Genomic DNA, 22,996 nt, shown 5'->3' with positions numbered 1-22,996 from the left:
TTTCCACGACAAGAACTTCAACGGAGCTGAGTGCAGAGGCTCGAACGGAGGTCCCATGAGCTTGGTCAGCACCACGTTGAGCTCCCACGCCGGGGCCGGGGCCTTCACCGGCGGGAACGATCTGAACAGTCCCTTCATGAATTCTTTCACCAGACGATGAGACCACAAAGAGGTCCGTCCCGTGGTTCTGGTGTATCGGGAGATGGCAGCAAGATAAATCTTGATGGAAGCGTGCGCCAGTCCAGCCTTGGTCAGCGTCAGCAGGTACGGCAGTACTTGAGGAGCCGTAATCCGTAGAGGATTAATCTTCGAGAACCTCTTCCATTTGTGTCCGTAGCATTTAAGAGTTGAGGACGCCCTGGCCTTTGCAAGAACCTCTCTGCAGCCGGCCGGTATGTCGTAACCTCCAAACTCTAACGCTGCAGGAGCCAGGCCTGCAAGTTCAGTGAGTTCGGGTCGTGATGGAGGATGGCGCCTCCTTCCCTGGAGAGAAGATCCGCGTCCACTGGCAGCTTGATTGACGGGGACGCTGACAAGTCCAGAAGGTCCAGGAACCATATCTGCCTCGGCCACGCAGGTGCGACGAGGATCATCCTGCACCGTGACCTCTTGAGCTGGTTGATGAGCCGGATCAGCAGTGGCAATGGAGGGAACGCATATAGGAACAGGCCCTCCCAGGGGAACGAGAAAGCATCGCCCATGCTCCTCGGCTGGGGAAACCTGCTGGCGAACCTCTGGCACTTGGAGTTTGTCGCCGTCGCGAACAGATCGATCTGGGGTGTGCCCCACTGTCGGAAGAGGCGGTCCACTAGATCCTGTCATAGTTCCCACTCGTGGCACGAGCGCAGCTCTCTGCTGAGCGAGTCGGCGATGGTGTTTTTTATCCCTGCCAGATGAAATGGCACCAGAAACATCCCTTGGGCGACGGCCCAATGCCACAGATCCTGAGCCTCCTTGGACAGAGCTGGGGATCTGGTACCACCCTGCTTCCTGATGTAGAACATGGTGGTGGTGTTGTCGGTGAAGATCCTCACCACCTTGCCCTTGAGGGACGGAAGAAAGGACCTGAGGGCCCAAAACACTGCACTGAGTTCCAGGACGTTGATATGGAGGGACTTCTCCGTCGGCAGCCAAAGGCCCCTCGCGTGCAGATTTTCGGTGTGCGCTCCCCACCCTTCCAGGGAGGCATCCGTGGTCATTGTCTTCTGGTGGCCTGGGGTCTGGAAGTCCATGCCCGCCGTCAGATGCGTGCGGGTGCCCCACCACCGGATCGATCGTCGGAAGCTCTCGTCGAGTGTGATCCTGTCCTCGAAGCTGCCCGTCGTCTAGATACAGCGAGCGTCCAGGAACTCCTGTAACGGGCGCATCCGAAGTCTGCACAGGCGGATGAGATAAATGCAAGAAGACATAATTCCGAGGAGGGACTTGATGGACCTCACCCTGGCCGCGAACGCAACCAGCATACGCTGCACCTTGCCCAAGATGGCCCTCGTCCTTTCCTCCGATGGAGAGGCCAGAAGCGCCACTGTGTCGAGCTTCGCTCCCAGAAACAGTGCGTCTTGAGCGGGCACCAGGTGGGACTTGGCGTAGTTTATGGAGAATCCCAGGTCCGTGAGTAGTTGGACGGTCCTCGCCGTGTGCTCCGCGGCGAGCTCCTTTCTCTTTGCTTGGATGAGCCAGTCGTCCAGGTAGGGGTAGACGTGGATCCCCTCCAGGCGCAGCCGCGCCGCCACCGGTGCGAGGCACTTGGTGAACACCCTGGGTGCCGACCTCAATCCGAAGGGAAGGGCTCTGAACTGGTAGTGACGCCCTTGGACCACGAATCTGAGAAACTTTCGGTGTCCCTTTAGGATGGGGATATGGAAGTAGGCATCCTCCAAATCCAACGACGACAGGAAATCGCCCTCCTCCCGTTGACCCAGGACGTGCTGGAGGGTGACCATCCGGAACTTCTGTGCCTTGATGAATTTGTTCAGTCGTCGTAGGTCCAGGATGGGACGCCATCCTCCCGTCTTCTTCTTCACGAGGAAGTATCTTGAGTAAACTCCGGAGCCCCGAAGCCTCTTTGGGACGAGCTCGATGGCGCCTTTCTTGAGCATCGCCTTTACCTCCAAGAGAAGTTGAGGGACGTGATGTTCCTTCCTGGCCACGGGGGGGACGCGCGGGCACTTCTTTAGAAACTCGAGCGCGTGACCCTGGGCCAGGGCGTCCAGCACCCAACGGTCAGTGGAGATGGACTCCCACACGCTGACGAAGCTCGCCAGCCGGCCTCCCACAGGGGTGCTTCGGTGGGGGCCCGACCCCACGGCCGGTTCAGTCCTGCTTCGACGAGGCTTTGCCGCCTTGTCCTCCTTGGCGACGACGGCGGGGTCCGCCCGACTTGCCTCGTCCCCTGTAGGCTTCCTGTGACGACGAACGGGCCGCTTGACGATAGGTGGAAAATCCGCCGCCGGAACCTTTGGAGGCACCCTGCTTGCCTCCGCCGCTCCGAAAGGGCGGCTGTCGTTGCTGGAGAACACCAAGAGCCCGGGCCGTCTCCGTGTCCGTCTTGATGGCTTGTAGGGAATCGTCCACTGTTTTCCCAAACAGGTTGCTCCCGTCGAACGGCATGTCCAAGACTCTGGTCTGCACGTCCTGACCGAAGTCAGTTGCCTTGAGCCATCCACGCCGTCTAAGGCACACGCAGTTGCCCAACTGGCGAAATCCAGTGTCAGCGATGTCCGTCACTATCGTAATGGCGTGGTCCGATGCCACTTCTCCTTCCTGCAAGATCTCTAGGGCCTCCGCCCTCTTGTTGTCTGGTAAGAAGTCCAGCAGGGGGGCGATTTTGTACCACAACTACCTGTCGTAGCGGGCTATGATAGCCAAGGCGTTGGCAGCCTTAATCGTCGTCGCTGCCGATGAGATGACTCTGCGTCCCATCGTGTCCAATTTCTTTCCCTCGCCGTCCGGCGGGGAGGTTGACGTAGAGGCCGAGGCCCCCCCCCCCGCTTTCTTCCTGGCCGCCGCGGAGACGACCGAGTCTGGGGTCGGCTGTGCCCGAAGGCACAAGGGGGCCGCGTCCGGGACCCGGTACTTCTTCTCGTACCGATCCCTTCTCACAGGCGTTGTGGATGGGTTCGTAAAAGGAGGGCGAGACCCTCATCCCAGATATCGTCCAGTAGAGGTACAGCGAGGACCGTCTTCCTCTTGGTCTTGCGCCGTTGATAAAGGAAACCTTCCTTCTTCTTCTCTTCCGGGCAGAGCTGGAAAAGCTCGGAAGCCCTGGCGATCATGGCATGAAACGATCCAATCTCGTCGGGCGGGGAAGCCCGGGGAGGAGGTGACGACGGGAGATCCTCGTCGTAAACCTCGTCGTCTGTGCCCGTCGCGGCCGTGTCAGTCCCCGTATCATCCCCACGGGTCGTGGACGGGGAGGAGGGCTGAGCAGGGCGCGATGGTTGAAAAGGAGGTGGAGGATGAATCCTTCTTCTCTTAGGAGGAGGGCTCCCAGAAGGGCCTGGCTCCGGGTCCCCCGTCGGGAGAGGTTCCTCTGTTGGTGGTAATGGCAATCTCGTCCTTATCTCCGAGCATAAGGACTGTATAGCCAACAAAATGGCTGCGAGTTGTCTTGTGGCACTGGTTCAGGGGAGTCCGACGGGCGGGCAGGAGCCCCGTCGGCGCCCTCGACGTTCTCGTCATCTCCTACGTCGGGGTCCCTCCTGACGGGCTGGTCTTCTTCCACGCCAACGCCGTGGCTTAAGACTTCGATCAGCTCCTTCTCAGAGGTTGAGGCCGAATCCACGACGACCTCCTGCCCCCCCTTTTTCTTCTCCGTCGGAGGTTTCACGGGGGTCCTGTTGATGGGCATGAAAGAGGACTCCCTCGCGGTGGCAGGGAGACTCTGGGCCCCGAGGTCGCCACCACTGGTGTAGCCTCCACAGGCTGAGCCAGGGCCGCCGCAACTGTCTCGATAGAGGCCTTGGCCGGGTGGATTAAGGCTTTCACCACCTTAGGTGCGTTCACTGCCTTCTCCTTGGGGGGAGGGTCACCGCCTCGCTCCCCCTCCGATGGGGCCTTCGAGCTCATCCGGTGTCTCTCCAGGAGCTTTGCTGGGTGCTCGGCCTTCCTCTTACCCGAGCCAGAGCGTTGGCCGGGGAGGATGCGCCCTGCCTGGCGCCCGTAGAGCCCGACCATTCGGCGCTACCGGTGCCAGCGGACTCGCAGTGCTTGGCCTTCTGTTGGACCCCCGTTGCCGGAGCGCCCTCAAAGGTCTTAGAAGACCGCTCGGACTTCTTCTTCTTCTTCTCGCCTGACGGGCTCTTCCCTTCCAGCCAGTTGGCGAGACGCAGATGGGGGTCCTTCATGGTCCGCTCCGACATATTGCCGCAAAACGCACAGTCCTTCTCCACGTGCGTCTTGTCCTCATGCAGGCAGTAGAGGCAAAGGGAGTGTTCGTCCTCCTTAAAGACATTCTGAAGCTGGCATCCAGGGCAGACCCTGAACAGCTTTCCGGGCGTCGAGCTTCCCTTCTCCTGGGCCATGATCGAGATGGGCCTGAGAAACTTCTGGAGTCCTCCAAAAGCGTGGCTCGACGAAATCTCCACCCTTGAGGGGCGTAGAAGAATCCGACACGGGTCCCCGTTGATCGGATAAAGAAACGGTGAGCTTGAGGCTCTTTTGACCGAAAAAGAGAACATTTTCCTAAGAAAAAGCACGAAAAAAGCACTAAAGCTCGAGAGCAATAGCACGAGGATCCCAACACTTGAACGTGTGGTAAAAATCTGAAGATGGCTGCCAGAGGCGGGGCTTAGGGAGATGGCAGTCATTGGCTGTGGTCAGTATGACGCAGAGATCAGTGATTGGTTACTACTACGAAAGACAGATCAGAAACAAAACTGATACTGATTTTTCTTTACCGAGGATTCCCAGCCTGACGACGGGGAATTCATGAGCATGTGAATCCATTCCAGACCCCATGCTGGAGAAGTGTGATTTCTCCATTTACTGACAGCAAGAGTGTGCTTTCTCTATTCAGAGATAGTGAGAGCCCTGATTCTGTCCAGTACTTTCTAATCTAGTTGCATGACTTGTAACATTCACATTCTTATTTGCAGTGGGTTGCTAGTAAGTGGAGTCTCATTGTCAGTTGGTGGGTCAGTGTGGACAGTCAGCTATCACTACTTGTCCTGTGGTCTGGCAAGCAGTGGTCAGACCACACGACAAGCAGTGAAAGCTGACTATCCACACAGACCCACAAACTTGCAACGAGACTTCACTTACTATCCTTGATAAAGAACCCTGAGAGGACGAAACACGGGTTGGCTGACCACTTAATGCACGTAAATAAAATACACGCAACCCTCTGCAAAAAAGAATGTGAAGTCATTCCTTTAAGCGCAAGGTATCTGGCCCAACTACGCTCAGGTCCAAGCACGAGGTGTGGGCAACTCCTCCCCTTCCCGTGACCTTGTTGCAAGTAAACTCAAACCTAACCAGAAATATCCCAGTGCTGTGCAAAGTTGAGTCTAAGCCTAGTGCCCAAGCATCTCTACTTATGGCTTGTAACATTGTTTGGTGCTCTTGTTCCTGTTTTCTTTTCTGTGTGAACTTCATTGTGGAAAGGAGTGTTGGGAGGGGGCGAGCTGCACCTTGGAATAATTACATTATGTAAATGAGCGAGTGAAGCATAACAGCTTTGCTGGAGTGGACACTTAGTCTGGTAAATAGGCTCACCCTTCTGTAGCTTTGGTTTCCTATTGCTATTGTAGCTGGATCATACACTCTATTGGTCTGTGCCCTACACTGTGTGGAGGTGGGTTCTCCTCCCTGATGTTTGCTTTTCCATGTGCACTTCTCTTGGTTTCCTGATTCATCGCTCTGATGATCTGGACTCTCCCTTCTGAAGCTTGAGCTCATCTTTCTTGGGCAGAAACATCTTCCCACCCCTTTTGTATTTGGCTTCCCTTTGCTTCACAGTCTAGGATGCAAACACACCTCTCACTTACCTGGTAGAAGGCCTGGAGGTGCTGGCGCAGGAGAAAGAGTTGGTGCTTGCCCCGGTTCCTTGAGTTCATCTGGACTACCCTTGGGTTGAAGTCACTGTCAGAGGAAAAATGAGGATGAGTAATAGTATCTCCAATGGGGAAATTGGGAATACATGTACCAGGGAGGGAAGAAAAGGAGTGGGTGACCCGCTTCATGCTAAGCTACATAAGGCCCTGGGTGTGGGTAAGGGGGAGGAGCAACATTGTGAGCTCCTCCTTCTCTTAGTGTTCTTTGGCAGGTTTAATTCCTACTCATGTGCATATCTTGGCCCCTTCCATCCTTCAAAAATGGGGTACTGGCACGCAAATAATAACTGGTTTCTACAAGTATAAGCGGCAAAATAGATTCACTGAGTATCAACCACTCTAATCCATCTCCATGATCTCCTTCAGCAGTACTGTGGACCTCTGGAGAGGACAATGTGTTCCCCTCTCTCTGAAAGTTACGCTAGGCTAACTTTTAGTTCTTGAAAGTTGAAAGTTGCACATATTTCCCAGTGGAAACACATGACAGTTGCCTCCTCCCTAATCAGCCCAAGTAATTTCAGGTGCTACGATGTACCCACCTAAATGTAAGCCTGATTCAATTAGTGCATGAGCATTGCTTGGCTTGTATACAAGCCTGTAAAAGGGCCTGTTTTACAAATAAATGTGGCTGTGGAAAATGTTGCATCTTTGCAGTGAATGTAGCAGTAAGGAATATGTAGTCTAAATCCCTCCCTAGTCTAAATATTTGTTTAAAAGAAAACAGGCAGTCGCAAAAACCAACAGTTTTGGCACTTGCAGTTGTTCACTACATTTTACATTAACAGGCAAGAATTTGAGTAAGAGAATGAGGCCAGTTCAAAGGACATGCAAGCAGGAGGGCTTGCCATCACGTGACTATTACTACATGAGCTGTTAGCCTCTACTGCCTGATTAAATACTTAATTTAACACTGGGAGCTGAGGCAAGAAGCCTTCCCACAAAGCCTGCAGCTTACACAGCCGGCTACAGAGGCCCATAACATTTTTTGATCTCTCTACCATGTACACAGAGCAATGTAATCCTTAACAATCTGTTTACTGCGGGGACAAAAAAGAGAACCTCCCTATTCTGAAACAAAATAGAGACATGCATGATATATGACACCATTAGTGGGAGGGCATGTACAGCTTGATACCTATAGTTTGCAGTTATATAAGAATATTGTGCTGCATCAAGAATGAGCACCAATTTACCAGCAATACTCATGCAAAGGCGGCATCAACGTACATGTAAACATGATAGATGTAACTGATGTAAGGTAGATAAGAAAGCTTGAAGTCCATATGCCTATTTCTGAGTGAGAAAGATCTGAGCTGCATTTACCTTACTGTTTACCCCGGGGACAACTGAAGCAGCTGCTCTATTCAGTGCTTGGCTGCAAGTTTCACTTGAAATAGTAGAGCTTAAGTGGCATGCCTTGAACAATCCAAACAAGAGTTGCACATTTGTAGAAATACATCACATGCGATTCAAAATGCAGGCTTAGGGGGTGGTTGATTCTGCATAAATTATAAAACAGCACAATTCGTGTAGATTTAATCTAATTGTATGCTTTCGCAGTCTATCCTTGAACTGCTTCAACTTTTCATGACTGGGGCTGAATCAGCCCGACAGCCACTTGGAATTCTAAGAACTTGACAGTAGTTTCATCAGGTCTTTGCTGTCAATCCAGCTTTTCCCAGGGTCTTACAAATCAAATTGAGATGCCCCATATGTTCTTCCCAAGATCACCTGTATATCACAGAGTCATTGATATATGCGTTAACAAACTACGATGAGGATTTAGGCTTGCGCCCATGACTCTTTGAAAAGTAACCAAAGCCTTGTGAAGTTGCAAGGAGACACTGTGAAATGAAACAACCCTTTTGGGGGAAAAATTGTTTTTCTTTGTCTTTTGGATTCAGCAGAATCTGCCAATATCCTTTAATTAAATCAGGAATTGATATAATAGGAGAAGGCATGGTTTTTTTCAATTAATTCATCCACTCGAGGCCCAGAGTAGGCATTGAATTGGTAAAGTTATATTCCTTTTCTGAAATCAATGCAAACGTTTCAACTTCCATCTGCTTTTTCGTCTAGTGAGATAGGAGAGCATTGCTGACTATTGGGATCTTTCATTGACTTTCAGTTTTAGCATTTTTTCAATCTCTTCTCATATGGTTTATCGTAGCTCACAGGGTCTGAAATGGGTGGACTTCCTCCGGGGACGTATGGATGTAGTGAAAAAACATCTGGACCTGTGGGGACAGGTCCGAAAAAACATCAGAGAAGTGATGTAGGGAAACATGTAAATCCCTCTTCTGAGCTGGATATACATTTGCGGGTATTGAGGTGACTGTGGAGTCTGCAGACATGGGTTTTTCTCGTCCATATGTGCGGGGCAATACGATTAGGATTGCTGTTCTGTCTCCATGATTTTGACCAATTGATATGGTAGACTTGTTCCTATATACAATGGTCCGGCTGTTGAACTTTGAATGTTAAATCTGTATTTGTGGTTGGGAGTTGCACCATCAATTGACTGCCCACGTGGAACCTTACAGGTCTAGTATTTTGCTCAAACATACTTTATAGTTTTAAATGCTGGTGAACCAACACCTGGAGCAAAACGGTTGCATGCTGGGGCTCTGTTTGGGAGGTACTTGAGAGTACCCAGAACACCACATAGCTAGGACACATTGCGTGCTGGTTATGGGAATCTGGACACTTCAAGCATTTGAGAAAGCCAACCTAAGCAATTCGTTTGAATGCTGCCTACAAGAGTCAGAACTTTTCAAGCACTACGCAGAAGAATCATCAGAGCATTTTTTGCATGTAAGTGAAGGAGTCTGAAGTCTCAAGTATCTGAGAAAGAGACACTTAAGGGGTTCACTGTATGTTGCCAGCAGGAGTCAGAACCTCTCAAGGGTAAGTTTAAGCATATGTGAAAGAGGCATTGAAAAGCTTTTCTTGTATGCTTGCTGCTGGAGTCAGAGCTCCCATTGTAAAATACACTTGTGTAGTTGTAAAATGTAAGGCACTATTAGCTTTGCAACACCTATATTCACTCTAACCGGGCATCTGCAAGAAAATGCAATGGCTTCATTTTGTGCAAGTGTGTGCACTTTACCAATGGCCATTGTTTTAAAATGGTGGGTAATGGAACTGTCCCTTCCACGGGACACCAGGACTCCATTGCCTTTATGGACTGCCACCCCATTGGTTGCCCAGAATAATGGTTTGGTTCCTGCAGCAATATCAAAATAAATTTGGCAAAGCTGGAAGAGAAGATGCTAAAGGGAAGTTCACACTCGGCATCTTGTCGACGTTGCGCCCCTGGAATCTGTCGAATGCTGTGGGATACCGGATCTGGTCTGACTAGTTGCTGATGTCAAACGAGAAGCAGACCGGAAACTCCCCTGAAGTGAGACAGGGTGCTTTCATGCCCACTCCCCATGTCATGGCCAACTTCCCTGGATTAGTGTGACCAGGGAAGCCAAGATGTTCAGGATGTCAGTAAGGCAGGATAATCTGAAGAGAGGTAATAATACAAGCAGGATCGCAGGATCAGACGATCCTGGGTAGGCAAGGGAACACAGAAGGTACACAGGAGGGGTGGAACCCAGAACAAGACCAGGAAGGAAAAACTAGTAAATGAGGCCAGGGACAGGGCTGGAAACAGCAGGAGGGAGAAGACTCAAAGGTAACCGCACCTGTAAAGCAGGGCATGGAGAATGAAGTCATGGGGCAGAAAAGGAAGACCCAGACCAGAGGGAGAAGGTCATGGTGGGGGTAAGGACAGGAGATCAAGGAACAGGCCCGGACATGGACTGATTGGTCAGGAGGACCTAACCACAAGCGGAGCATTAAGACGCACCGGTTTGTGTCCCCAGGCTGCTTTTATGGAGCCTATGGCGTGGGAGCGAGGCTGGGGACACGGGCAGGGTTGACATGGCAACTCGGGACGCCCACGACAGTGTGCATGCACGAAGGCCGGGAGGCGGTCCCATGCACATGTGAACCGTAGAGATGATGGCGGCATCCAGAGCAACCCGAGCACCCGAAGGCCCCGCCTCCAGCACCACCTCGGACAGAGGTGCCAGGATGGAGGGCGAACCCCAGGTGAAGACAGGGGCGCGGGACTATGGGGAGTGCAACACGTGCCACCATACCCGCTCCGTGGGAGGCCAGGTGCACCGAGCGTATCCGAATGGCGAAGAAAGAAATCCCAGACCAAGGGGGAGAAGCAGGTTCCGAAGAACTGTCACACACTGAGTAGCCCTTCCAATCAACCAGGAAGTACAAGCAAACCCTTCTGATGTGAGTCACAAATATCCTGCATCTCAAACTCAGGGGCGCCAAGGTGCTGGAGCACCGCAGGTGGGTTTGACAGGTATAACGCCTGTATGGATCAGGTATGTATGGCTTAAGCAGGGAAACCTGGAAAATATGGTGTATTTTCCAAGCAAAGGGCAATCGTAAGGAAAATCACAGTGCACAAGCCCTTGCATATGGTAAAGGCACCCAAATAGCATGAAATTAATTTGATGGGTAGGTAGGTTATGTAAGGGAAAATTCTTGGATGACAACCACGCCCTGTCAGCCATCCTCAGGTCCGGTTCAGAAGTCCACCTTTGGTCTGCCCATCATTTGGTCTGCTCCCGAGCATCCTGTAATGCCTCCCCGGCCCTCTGGTGCTGCTCCTATGTCTGATGGATCAAGGCATTAGCTGATGGGATGGAGCGGGCGGTGACTGCCTGAAAAGGTATCAACTTCGGATGTATATCATAGGTACACAAGAACGGACTGCATCGTATAGCTGAGTGTCGAAAGTTGTTGTATGCTACTTCAGACATATCCAGATGTTCTGCCCAATTGTCTTGAGTGGCATTAGAGAAATAATGTAGGCACTGTACCATGGTTTGGTTGGTCCCTTCTTTCTGCCCGTTACTCTGGGGATGGTATCATGATATAATAAATGCGTGTTAAGAACAAAGTTTGGTAACTGAAGGGCAACCCCAAGGACTCACCGATAGTCTTCTTCCTCTCCTCTATTTATCTCTGTCTCGAATTTCTTCCAACAGGGGGATGAGCAAGAACGCCTCCCTAAACCCTTTCCCCTACCTCTAGAAGACTAGAGGAGAAGAAAGGTCTCAGGTAAACCCTCCGGGGAAGAAAACCCTGTGTCCGCGGCTGCAGGATCGATGTCGTCAGTGCAGCGAATGTTCAGGTGAAGACTGGTGGAAAGCGGTCTTGACGGAAGAAGAAGAGAGTTTGGTAAGTTAAGTGAGGGTAAGTAAATGATAGGAAAATTAAGGTAAGTATATATCAAGTTACCCTTAAGAAGGATTAGGAGAGGTATCACGCTGGAAGGGATGACTTCTGGTAATCACCTATTTGAGTGCGGAAGTTTGTTAGCACAGAACAGAGTATAGAGTAAACAGGAAGTGTAAAATGACGGGGTCTTTACCTGGCAAGTTTTGAAAGAAGCGCATGGAAGTACATACAGCAATAGTATGTGTTGATTGAGCGGGTCTGTAGACCGAACTCGGAATCCCTAAATTTTGAATAACGGAAGAAAATGTGTAAACTTAGATTCGCTGTTTGGATCTTAGAGTTCCTGTGACAACTATCCTTCGTACCGGAATTTGGGACCTGAGACTCCCTAGCAGTCTGCTTGCCGGTTTCCGCGACGGAGCCGATGAACAGGTGTGTGAGAGAGAGGGCTTGAGTCTCTGTGGTAGGAAAGGAGTCGAGTGGAAAGGCAGAGTCTGAAAGCAGGAAATAACGAAGGACAGAATTAGGCGCAATGAATCCAAGTTTTGAATGCAGGAAAGGCTTATTAGAAAGGTGTTTCTAGATGCGAACTTACGTAGCGTTGTCTGTGAAGAGTAGCAACGCATCCGTGCATTGCCAACAGGGACAGATAAACCGAATCCCGAGTAGGAGGGCGGAGCTTCCCTGGTGCTGGGCTGTGCATCGTCTAGACCCACGCCTTCCATTGCGGCGGCCATCTTGGAAGTAAAAATGGCTGAAATCCGCCGTCTATGGGACCAACGATGCCACTAAGACCAACGTCTCAGGAGAGGTGTGACAGTATGCCCACTCCAATGTGCAGGGGCCCCCGGCTTATCAGGATGTGTCCAAAGAAATCGGCTAACAAGCGCCGGAGCATGAACTGCTGAGGCAGGTTCCCAGGAGCGATCAGCTGGAGAGTAACCCCTCCAATCAATCAGGAACAAAGACGAACCCGAAAAAGGCGAGATTCACAGATGCCAGCCACTTCATATTCAGGACCCATAGGAGTGGCAAGAGGAGGAGGGAGAGCATTCCTTGATCTAGAAAACCGATCAATCACATCCTTCTTTAGCTGAGACATATGAAATACTGGATGAATTCTGGACAAAGAAGGGGGAAGCTTGAGTCTGAAGGCAGATGAACCCAGTTGCTGCAGTATAGGAAAAGGACCGAAATACTTAGGAGACAACTTGGAAGGGACCAAATGACGGGGTAAAAATCGGGAAGCCAACCACACTAAATCACCTGGCACCAATTGTGGTGCTGGAGTGCGGTGTCTGTCCGCAAAGCGTTTGACATGTCTCTGAGCATTCAGAAGAGATGTCTTAGCTGTACGATGTCCCGCCTGGATAGTCCTGAGCAGGTTGTCCACATCTGGAAACCGGGACGATGAAGCATGACCAGTAGGAAAACAGGTAGGGTGATAACCGTAGGAGCAAAAGAAAGGGCTGGAACCCAGAGCGGAGTGACGAGAGTTATTGTAGGCAAATTCTGCCAAGGGTAGTAAAGAGCACCAATTGTCCTGTGAATCTGAGATGTAACAGCGCAGGTAACCCTCCAAAGTCTGATTTAACTGTTCCGTCTGGCCGTTTGTTTGTGGATGGAAACCAGAACTTAACGCTCGGGAGATGTTCAAGCTCTTGCAAACTTGCTGCCAATATTGCGACGTATATTGAGGCCCACGATCTGAGACGATTGTTTCAGGAAGGCCATGAAGCGTGAATATCCGTGAAAGGAAGATCTTGGCCATTTGGGCCGCTGTGGGAATTCGAGGAAGAGGAACAAAATGAGCCATTTTCATAAAATAGTCTACTGTCACCATGATCACAGTGCAACCGTCAGAGATAGGCAGTTCAAATACAAAATCTGTTGATATCATTTGCCAATGACCATCTGGGACAGGCATTACTGAAAGAAGACCCGATGGGGCTGAACGAGGGGACTTGGATTGTAAACATATGGCACAGGCGGAAACATAATCTTGTATGTCATGAGCCATCTCTGGCCACCAGAAATGACGTTGGACCAACTCCTTGGTATTTGCCACGCCTCTATGTCCAGCCATCCTGGAGTCGTGGCAGAGTTGTAGAACCAATCTTCTCAATTCCTCGAGGGAATAAACAGTTGTTTATCCCTGTATGCACACCCTTGGGAGAGAGTACGTTTCCAAGTGGCCACAAATTGGGGATTGAGCTGGAGGAGTTGAGAGGTCGAATTAGCCACCAACTGAAGAAATGTTGTAACCACCTGTAAAAATCTTGCTCGTGGAAATAGGGCTTCCGACCGGAAAGGGGTTGTAGAGTTATAATCCTTTCTGGACAGTGCGTCTGCCTTAAGATGAACTCTTCCTGGAATGAAGGTGAAGACTATCTCATAGGGGGAAAAGAAATTAGCCCAACGTGCCTGTCGGCTATTCCGGGTCTGCGAGTATTGTAAGACTCGCAGATTGCTGTGATCTGTTCGAACTTCAATAGCATGTCTAGCCCCCAGTAGTAGGTGTCTCCAGTCCTCAAATGCTCTCTTGATCGCCAGAAGTTCCTTTTCAAGAACTGAATAGTTTATCTCTGAAGGTGAGAGCGTTTTAGATAGATAGGCCACGGGACATTCTACCCCTTGTCCATTTTCTTGAAGCAGAACGGCTCCTAAAGCATGATGTGATGCATCCGATTCTACAATGAACCTTCTGGATTGGTCAGGAGTAATCAGTATGGGTCCAGTAAGGAAGTGTCTCTTGAGTTTCTCAAAGGCTTTGTGGGCCTCTTCTGACCAATGGAATCTGACATGTTTCTTAAGAAGTGCAGTCATAGGAAGAATCTCCTCTGAATAATGGGGGATGAAGCGTCTATAAAACTTCGCAAATCCCAAGAATCTCTGCAGATCCTTGATGCACAATGGAATAGGCCATTCAGTGATAGCTGAGACCTTTCTTGGGTCCATAGCGATGCCTTAGGCTGATAATATGTACCCCAAATAAGCCACTCTGCTCTTGTGGAATTCACACTTTCCCAATTTGCAAAAAAGATGATTCTCGGACAATCTCTGCAGGACTTCTTTTACGTGATGCACGTGTTCAGTGGATGAAGTAGAGAAAACCAAAATGTCATCTAAATAGACAATGACTGTGTGAAGAAGAATATCGGAAAATATATGGTCCATAAAACGCTGGAAAACAGCCGGGGCATTAGATAGGCCGAATGGCATTACTCTATATTCGTAATGCCCCAAAGGAGTACGAAAAGCCATTTTCCACTCATCGCCAGCGCGTATGCGGATGAGATGGTACGCACCGCGGAGGTCCAGTTTAGTAAAGATTGTAGCTCCCTTAACGGCCTCAAGAATATCCGGTATTAAAGGCATCGGATATTGATCAGGGGTCGTGATCTTATTCAACCCCCGATAATCGATACACGGTCGGAGTTCCGTTGAATCCTTCTTGGGGATGAAGAATAATGAAGCCCCTGCTGGAGAGGTGGATTCCTGAATGAGCCCATTGCGTAAGTTCTTCTGGAGGTATTCTTTAAGGACTACTCGTTCCCGTGTGGACAGTGTATACATGCAACCAAAGGGAATCGGTGCATCTGGAACGAGTTCCAAGGCACAATCATCTCTACGGTGTGGGGGTAATTCAACATATTCTGAATCGGAAAATACCGCCTGGAACTTCCGGTAGTCGGGGGGATTTCTTGGATATTATTTAGCACAGAGGTTGTGCAACTGCTTTCTTGGACTGAGATTGTAGGACGGAAACCAAGTGCTCTATCAGAAAGACAATGAGTCAGACAATGTTCCGACCCTAGAAAGATTGTGCCGGCTTTCCAATTAATATAAGGATTATGGGCTCGGAGCCAGGGTAATCCTAAAATCAAGGGATAATGTGCAGTACGGATAACATCGAATACGATGGTTTCTTGATGGGATGAGATCTTCATCTGGATTGGTCTTGTCTGTTCCTTGATGGGACCCGAAACTAGCGGACTACCGTCTACTGATTCTACCGGAATTGCCAAGGATTTGGCTGAACACGGTATTTTATGAGTTGTCTTCCAGTGGGTATCGATAAAATTCCCTGCGGCCCCGCAATCAATCAAGGCAGGAACCAATATGGAGTCTGAAGCACCCCACTCAATCTAGACCTGTAGGACAATCATAGGGAGATCGGGTATATCTGTTACTTGAGAAGGCAAGGATGCTGTTGAGGAACCTGTTACTGACTCCCTAGCCGTGGTTCCCCGAGCGGTTGGGAAGGAGCGTTTCCCTGTCTCTTAACAGGGGTGATAGGGCAATCTTGGACTGCGTGATCCTTGGTTCCGCAATACATACACAGCCCTTTGACTCGACGTCTGTTACGTTCTTCCGAGGCGAGTCTGCCTCTTGTAATTCCTATCTGCATAGGTTCATCGGTCTGGGCTCTCACTGAACTGGGAGGATACGTCGTTGATTGTCTCATGGGACGATTTTGGCGTTGTTCTCTGAGTCTTTCTTGCAACAGATAGTCCATCTGCATAACCATCGTTATCAATTCTGCTACATTTGGAGGTCTAGGGACTCTGGACGCCTCATCCTTTAGCTCCTCGTTTAATCCTCTGCGGATTAACGTGATCAGCGCATCATCCGCCCAAGATGTTCCGGCCGCTAGCTGTTTAAAAGTGGTGATGTATGACAGTAAATCCTGTGATCCTTGTCTAAAGTCCAACAACTGCTCCTGGGCTGAAACTGTGATTTCCTCTCGGCTAAACATTGTTCGAAGGCTATTCAAAAAAGCGGGATAGGAATCCAGCAGAGCATTGTTTGTGGTAACTAGTGGCGTAGCCCACGCCAAGGCAGGACCTGTTAAATGAGCTATCATGTGTCCTACCTTGTCACGATCATTGTGAAAAAATGCTGTCTTAAATGAAAATTGGACTGTGCAGGCCTCAATAAAAGCCTTGAGTTTATGAGGATTTCCATCATATAAACCCCCCGGAATCGGGCCTGGTGGTAATTCGGAACAGCTAGGAACTCTCCCCACCTGTTGTTGGAGAAATGCGTTCTCCTGCTTTAATGCCTGTACTTCAGCAGTTAAAGATTGCACTGCTGTCACTAACTGTTGTTGCTGGGCCGGGCCATTAGTTCCCGTGAAGATAACTACTGTGAAGCTTGAGGTAACCGTTCAGTCTCTGGGAAATCCCAGATTTATATAAATGGGCGTTGCTAACTATAATAAATGCGTGATAAGAACAAAGTTTGGTAACTGAAGGGCAACCCCAAGGACTCACCGATAGTGTTCTTCCTCTCCTCTATTTCTCTCTGTCTCTGTCTCGAATTTCTTCCAAAAGGGGGATGAGCATGAAAGCCTCCCTAAACCCTTTCCCCTACCTCTAGAAGACCACAGGAGAAGAAAGGTCTCAGGGAAACCCTCTGGGGAAGAAAACCCTGTGTCAGCGGCTGCAGGATCGATGTTGTCAGTGCAGCGAATGTTCAGGTGAAGACTGGTGGAAAGCGGTCTTGACGGAAGAAGAAGAGAGTTTGGTAAGTTAACTGAGGGTAAGTAAATGATAGGAAAATTAAGGTAAATATATATGAAGCTACCCTTAAGAAGGATTAGGAGAGGTATCACGCTGGAAGGGATGACTTCTGGTAATCACCTATTTGAGTGCAGAAGTTTGTAAGCACAGAACAGAGTATAGAGTAAACAGGAAGTGTAAAATTACAGGGTCTTTACCTGGCAAGTTCTGAAAGAAGCGCATGGAAGTACATACAGCAATAGTATGTGTTGATTGAGCAGGTCTGTAGACCGAACTCGGAATCCCTAAATTTTGAATAACGGAAGAAAATGTGTCAACTTAGATTCGCTGTTTGGATCTTGGAGTTCCTGTGACAACTATCCTTCGTACAGGAATTTGGGACCTGAGACTCCCTAGCAGTCTGCTCGCCGGTTTCCTTGACAGAGCCGAAGAACAGGTGTGTGAGAGAGAGGGCTTGAGTCTCCGTGGTAGGAAAGGAGTCGAGTGGAAAGGCAGAGTCTGAAAGCAGGAAATAACGAAGGACAGAATTAGGCGCAATGAATCCAAGTTTTGCATGCAGGAAAGGCTTATTAGAAAGGTGTTTCTAGATGCGAACTTACGTAGCGTTGTCTGTGAAGAGTAGCAACACATCCGTGCGTTGCCAAGAGGGACAGATAAACCGAATCCCGAGTAGGAGGGCAGAGCTTCCGTGGTGCTGGGCTGTGCATCGTCTAGACCCACGCCTTCTGTTGCGGCGGCCATCTTGTAAGTAAAAATGGCCAAAATCCGCCGTCTATGAGACCAACGATGCCACAAAGAACAACGTCTCCAGAGAGGCGTGACACATGAACTCTAAGGTGTTTGCAAAGCTGCAAAAAAAAAAACGGGATAAGAATTGAGAACCTCGATCAGATATGATTTCCTAAGGTAGCCCATGAAGCCAACGTGATGGAGAAAGGCTTGTGCCATGTGAGGAGCAGATGGTATCCCTGGAAATGGGACAAAATGAGCTAGCTTGGAGTTGCAGTCAACCACAACCATGATGCATGTACTTCCTTTAGAGCAAGCTAGCTCAACGATAAGGTCAGTTGCTATAGAGTGCCAGGGATTCGGCGGCAGTTTCGGAGGGGTCAGCAGTCCAACGGGTCTGTTATGTGTGCTCTCGGATTGGGTGCAAACAGGACAAGACCTTACGTAGGAACAGACTTGACGGTCATAACCGGGCATCCAGAAATGTTTGGTAAACAATTTGTCTGTAGCTTTATGACCTCAAAGCCCTCCCACCTTAAAGTCGTAGAAGCTGGATAATACCAGGTTACAGAGGACAGGCGTGGGTATGTACAGCTTCCCACGGTGGAGGAGGAGCCGTTTTGGTAACAGATGTCTGGATTTTGTAGAATAGAGGAGAGCACTGGGTCTGCGGTCGTCTCTTCACAGATATTCTGAAAGCAGGGTTGGACCGAATTGACACAATGCTTGGATGGAAGGATGGATTTAGGTTCGATTTCTTCCCTGATGCCAATGTCTTGGCAACATGATAGGGCATCGGCTTTGATGTTATGCCCGCTTGGGATGCAAGTAATAACAAAGTCGTACTGGGAAACGAGAAAGGCCCAACTTGCTTGACGACACACAGCCCTGGAGACGCACCGATTCCTCCTAAAAGCCAGGGAATACCTTTGCAATATTATGTTAGATAACACCAAACACGCGCACAGAGAATGTAGGACCCGGATCTATGAACATGGGGACAAAGCAACCAAGTTGCTGGCTTGGCTGGAGAGAAGGGATGAGGACCAGCGGCATGTCAGAGCGATTGTAAATGAAGATAATGAGAGGATCCATTTGGATCGCAAAAAGGGTGCGGCCTTCGCTAGCTTTTACGTGGCCCTCTACCGTAGTCCACCCTCCCCAGCAGACCTCTCCTTGCCAGACGGTATTACATTACCAGCCCTATCCGAGCAACAGAAGGCTCAACTAGAGGCTGAAATTACCGAGAATGAAAATGCTGAAGCCATTGCTCAGCTGCAAACTGGGAAGACACTGGGTCCCAATGGGTTCCCAGTCGAAACCTGGAACAAACTAGGTGGTGAAAAGATGGCACCTCCCCTTCATAAAATGTTCCTCAGGGCTCGCGAACAGGGCATCCTCCCGCCGGATCTGCGTAAGGCCACAATCGTCGTTATTCCTAAATCGAGCAAACCCCCAGAACGATGTGCTTAGTATAGGCCCATATCGTTGATGAATGGGGAGGCTAAGATCCTTGCCAATCTCCTAGCCAACAGGTTACAACGGGTTATCTCCTCCCTGGTACGCCCAGATCAATGCGGCTTCATGCCACAAAAATCAACACAAATGAATATACGACGACTCTAGCTATTACTGGAGTGAAACCCTATCCTAGATACACCTCTTGCGCTGCTCGCTATTGACTTTGAAAAGGCATTTGATTCGGTCAGATGGGATAGCCTCTGGGAAACCATGCGGCGTATGGGGTTTGGCAAGGCTTTCTTGGGCTGGGTGCAGTTGCTGTATACAGACCCACAGGCAGAGGTGATGGTGAATTGATGGTCCTCTGAACCCTTCCCACGGCACGGGAACACGGCAGAGATGTCCTCTGTCCCCTCTTCTCTTCGCCCTGGCGATTGAATCCCTTGCCTGATGGTTCCGACAAAGTAGTGCTTGGACTGGGTTTAGGTGGGCAGAAGGCACTGAGGATGATCTTCTGGTATACCTGAGTGACCCGACCCAGTCCTGCTTGATAGTGACACAAATGCTAACACATTTTGGTGAGTTCAGTGGGCTGAAAGTCATCTGGGGAAAATTGATACTTTTTCCGGTAAAGGGTGGACTGCACACAATCCCTCAACTTGCTTGACGACTGTTCTTGCATTGGAGTGATCATACGTATTGAAGACTTCTGTGATCTGTGTGTACAGTGGCGTGTAGATGATGTCGTCCTTCCTCAAGTGCTTCATTGATGGCTAGCAGTTCCTTCTCTATCACTGCATAATTACACTCGCTGTAAGTCCATTTGCATGAATAATATGCAACGGGATGTTCTATGTGTGTTACTTTATCTTCCTGTAGGAGTACCACACCTATGGCAACGCCTGAGGCATCGGCTTCCACGAAGAATGGCTTGGCATCGTCAAGGTGTAGCAAAATAGGAGCTGATGTGAGGGCCTCCTTGAGAAGTTGAAAGGAATTTCTTTTTCAGGCAGATGATTCTGGTTAAGTCAGTTGACAGCTCTGAGAAGTTGGGAATTAACCGCTGATAGAAACTGAGGAAGCCGATAAACCGTTGAGTGGCTTTCATGTTGTCGTGGCTTTTACAGGTGCTGATGGCTTGTACTTTGCGCGGGTCCATGTAAATACCTTAGTCCGAGATCACAAAACCCAGGAACTCCCGACAGTTTTGGTGAAACAGGCATTTCTCTGCTTTGGAACAGACATGGTGAGTTTTTGACAGTTGTAAGACCTCGCTAACGTGACAGATGTGTTGCTCCAAAGGGGAAAGAAGATCAGGATGTCGCCCAGGTATACCCATACTAAATGGCAGATGATATCTGAAAAGACGTGATCCATGAAGCGCTGGAAGAGGGCTGGTGCATTGCTGAGACCGAATGGCATTACAAGTTATTCAAAGTGCCCCAAGGATGTTTTAAAGGCTGTCTTCCATTTATCGCACTGTTTAATGCATAGGAGGTGATACGTGCCTCATAGATCCAATATCGTAAAGACCGCTGCTGACATGATCGATTCCAGGATGTCTTTCATCAGAGGTAATGGGTAGCGATCGTTACAAGTGATGTCTTTCAGCCCACAGTGATTGATACATGGGTGCAAAGTTCCTTTCTTTTAAGGTACGAAGAACAAAGGGGCTCCTGCCCAAGACTTAGATAGTGTGATGTATCCACTGGTGAGACATTCATTCAGGTATGCCCACAAAACATCTTACTCCTGGTTCGTCAAGGAGTACATTTTCCCATGGGGAATTTGTTTCTCTGGTAATAAATATATTCTGCAGTCATAGGGCCTATGTGGTGATAGGGGTATGGCTTCTGGTTGACTTTATACCTTCTGGTACTATGACTAGACATCAGGGACATTAAGGACTGTGCGCACACTGCGAGGGTTCTCAATGGGTTTGGAGTCTCTGAGTCCTATCGAAGGACTCTACCTTTGGTTTATGAGCCCTGGTTTATCTAAGCATCCCGCGGGGGGGGGGACACCCGTTGGGTTACCACAACAGTAGCGTGTACACAGACTGGATCCGAAGATAAGGGTACGTGTTTTCCAATTAATACATGGATTATGCTGTGTAAGCCCCAAACCAATTGGCTAGGAGGGCTTTCTTTTTTTTCAAAATTATTTTTATTTGAATTTTCATACAAGCGGGTAAGTGAGGCATAGTCAACACATCGTTAAAGCTTGCATATGATTGAAAGAAGAGGAGAACAGAGTAAGAACAAAAGGAGAACGGTTAACAAAAGGGCATTTTAGGAGAGGGAGAGCAGTAGGAGGACAGGGGGGACAAGGGGCTGAGTCTGTCATAGCTGGTGTAGTCCAAGGGAGAACGTCTTGATATTGCTGGGGACCCTCTATAGAGCCTCGCAGGGCTTTAGGGGCCGGTTCGGGAGGTGGCCTGTAGGTTGGCTTTCTAGCTCAGGCTGTGTTTGCCCCTGCCTGGCGTCCTTCGGTTCGATCTTTCAGGCCTGGTTCCCCATCCAGCGAAGGGTGGGCGGACACCTCGCCATCCCTGGAAAGCGCTCAGCGTAGTCGAGGAAAGTAGCCCAGATCTGTTCAAACTTTGGTCCATTCCCAAACCTGATGGCTGTGATTTTTTCTGCCGCAATTATTTCCAAACATTTGGACCACCACATTCGGGTAGCCGGGCCTTCAGGGTTTTTCCAGAGTCTGGCGATAGATATCTTTGCGGCTGTAAGAAGGTGGGAGCACAGGTCCGCCATGTGGCCGGATAATGGGAATTGGCCATCCCCGGTGGATCCCAGAAGGACTATTCCCGGGTCCCATGAGATCGTGAGACCTGTTATTGGTTTAATTTGTTCGAAGACATTCTTCCAAAATTGGGTGGCTTTCGGGCAGGACCAGAAGAGGTGGAACAGTGAGCCCAGGTCGGGGTATCCTCTCCAGCAGGCTGAGGGGACGGACGGGTTACATTTGTTCAGAATCTCAGGGGTGTAATACCATCTGTAACACACTTTGAATGCTCCTTCCTTGTTTGTCGTACATTTGGAGCTCTTGTACGCCTGGGTCCAGATGTGGCTCCACTCCTCAGGTTCGATGGGTCTGCCTATATCCTTCTCCCACCTCAGCATGTAAGGCTCTTTTTTGGTTGTGTTGGCTCGGTCCAGTATCTTGTATAGTGTAGATACTTTCCCTTGGGGAGATTCGAGGTCAGCGTGCATTCCAAGGCCATTAGTTCTCTGCTGCCGAGTTTCTTGTTGGACACGCTCTATAGCCAGTGTCTAAGCTGGGAGTATCGAAATCTTTCAGTTTCTGGGACTTGGAATTTAGTTTTGCAGTCCTCGAAGTTCAGTGGGCTACCATTTTCGAAGAAGTCGGCCATGATTCTCAGGCCGCCCTACTTCCATGTGGCGAAGTTGTTTGGAGTCCAGCCTGGTGAGAAGTCTGGGTTATCCCAGGTCGGGGAGAGGGGCCCTGTCACGCTCTTGCATTTCCATAAGCATGCTGCCTTTAGCCAGCTGGACGGTGTGTTCTTGGTCACCGGCAACAGGTTTTCATCTCCTGGAAGGTTGAGTTCTTTCATGTGTGGGAGCGCACTAGTGGGGACCTGCTCCAATCCTCTTTCAATTTCAGCCAGCGGGGCCGGTTGGTGGTTAACCTCCAGGTAAAGGCTGGGGCAAGTTGGGCTGCAAGGCAGTACCTGGCTACATCTAAGACCCCAAGGCCACCTATTGTGGGTCCCCGGAGTAAGATGCGCTTCGGGATTCTCAGTTTCTTTCCATCCCAGACATACTTTAGGACTTCGCCCTGCAGTTTTAGGATCGCTTTCTTCCTGATGGTGACTGGAAGTGAGAGACTGAAGTAGAGCAGCCTCGGGGTTAGATTCATTTTCAGTGCCGTAATACGCCCGAACATTGAAATTTCTTGTTTTTGCCAGCGGCTCAAGTCGTCCCCTAATTCTTTGAGGAGCAG

General features: G+C 49.7%; 1 protein-coding gene across 3 annotated transcripts in view; it reads right to left on the bottom strand.

Annotated features, from left to right (window-relative positions):
* CCDC88B (coiled-coil domain containing 88B) overlaps nt 1-22,996 on the bottom strand; it is a 1,445,666-nt gene that overhangs the window by 1,267,326 nt on the left and 155,344 nt on the right. For all 3 annotated transcript variants that reach the window (XM_069645149.1, XM_069645150.1, XM_069645151.1), the window contains exon 3: nt 5,988-6,081. In XM_069645149.1, the coding sequence (XP_069501250.1) occupies nt 5,988-6,081 (94 nt within the window). The remainder of the gene's footprint in view (nt 1-5,987; nt 6,082-22,996) is intronic.

The sequence above is a fragment of the Ambystoma mexicanum genome, chromosome 2p (assembly GCF_040938575.1).
Source record: "Ambystoma mexicanum isolate Mex_15411 chromosome 2p, UKY_AmexF1_1, whole genome shotgun sequence".
NCBI classification, from domain to species: domain Eukaryota; kingdom Metazoa; phylum Chordata; class Amphibia; order Caudata; family Ambystomatidae; genus Ambystoma; species Ambystoma mexicanum.
This window is presented reverse-complemented; position numbering and strand designations above follow the sequence as displayed.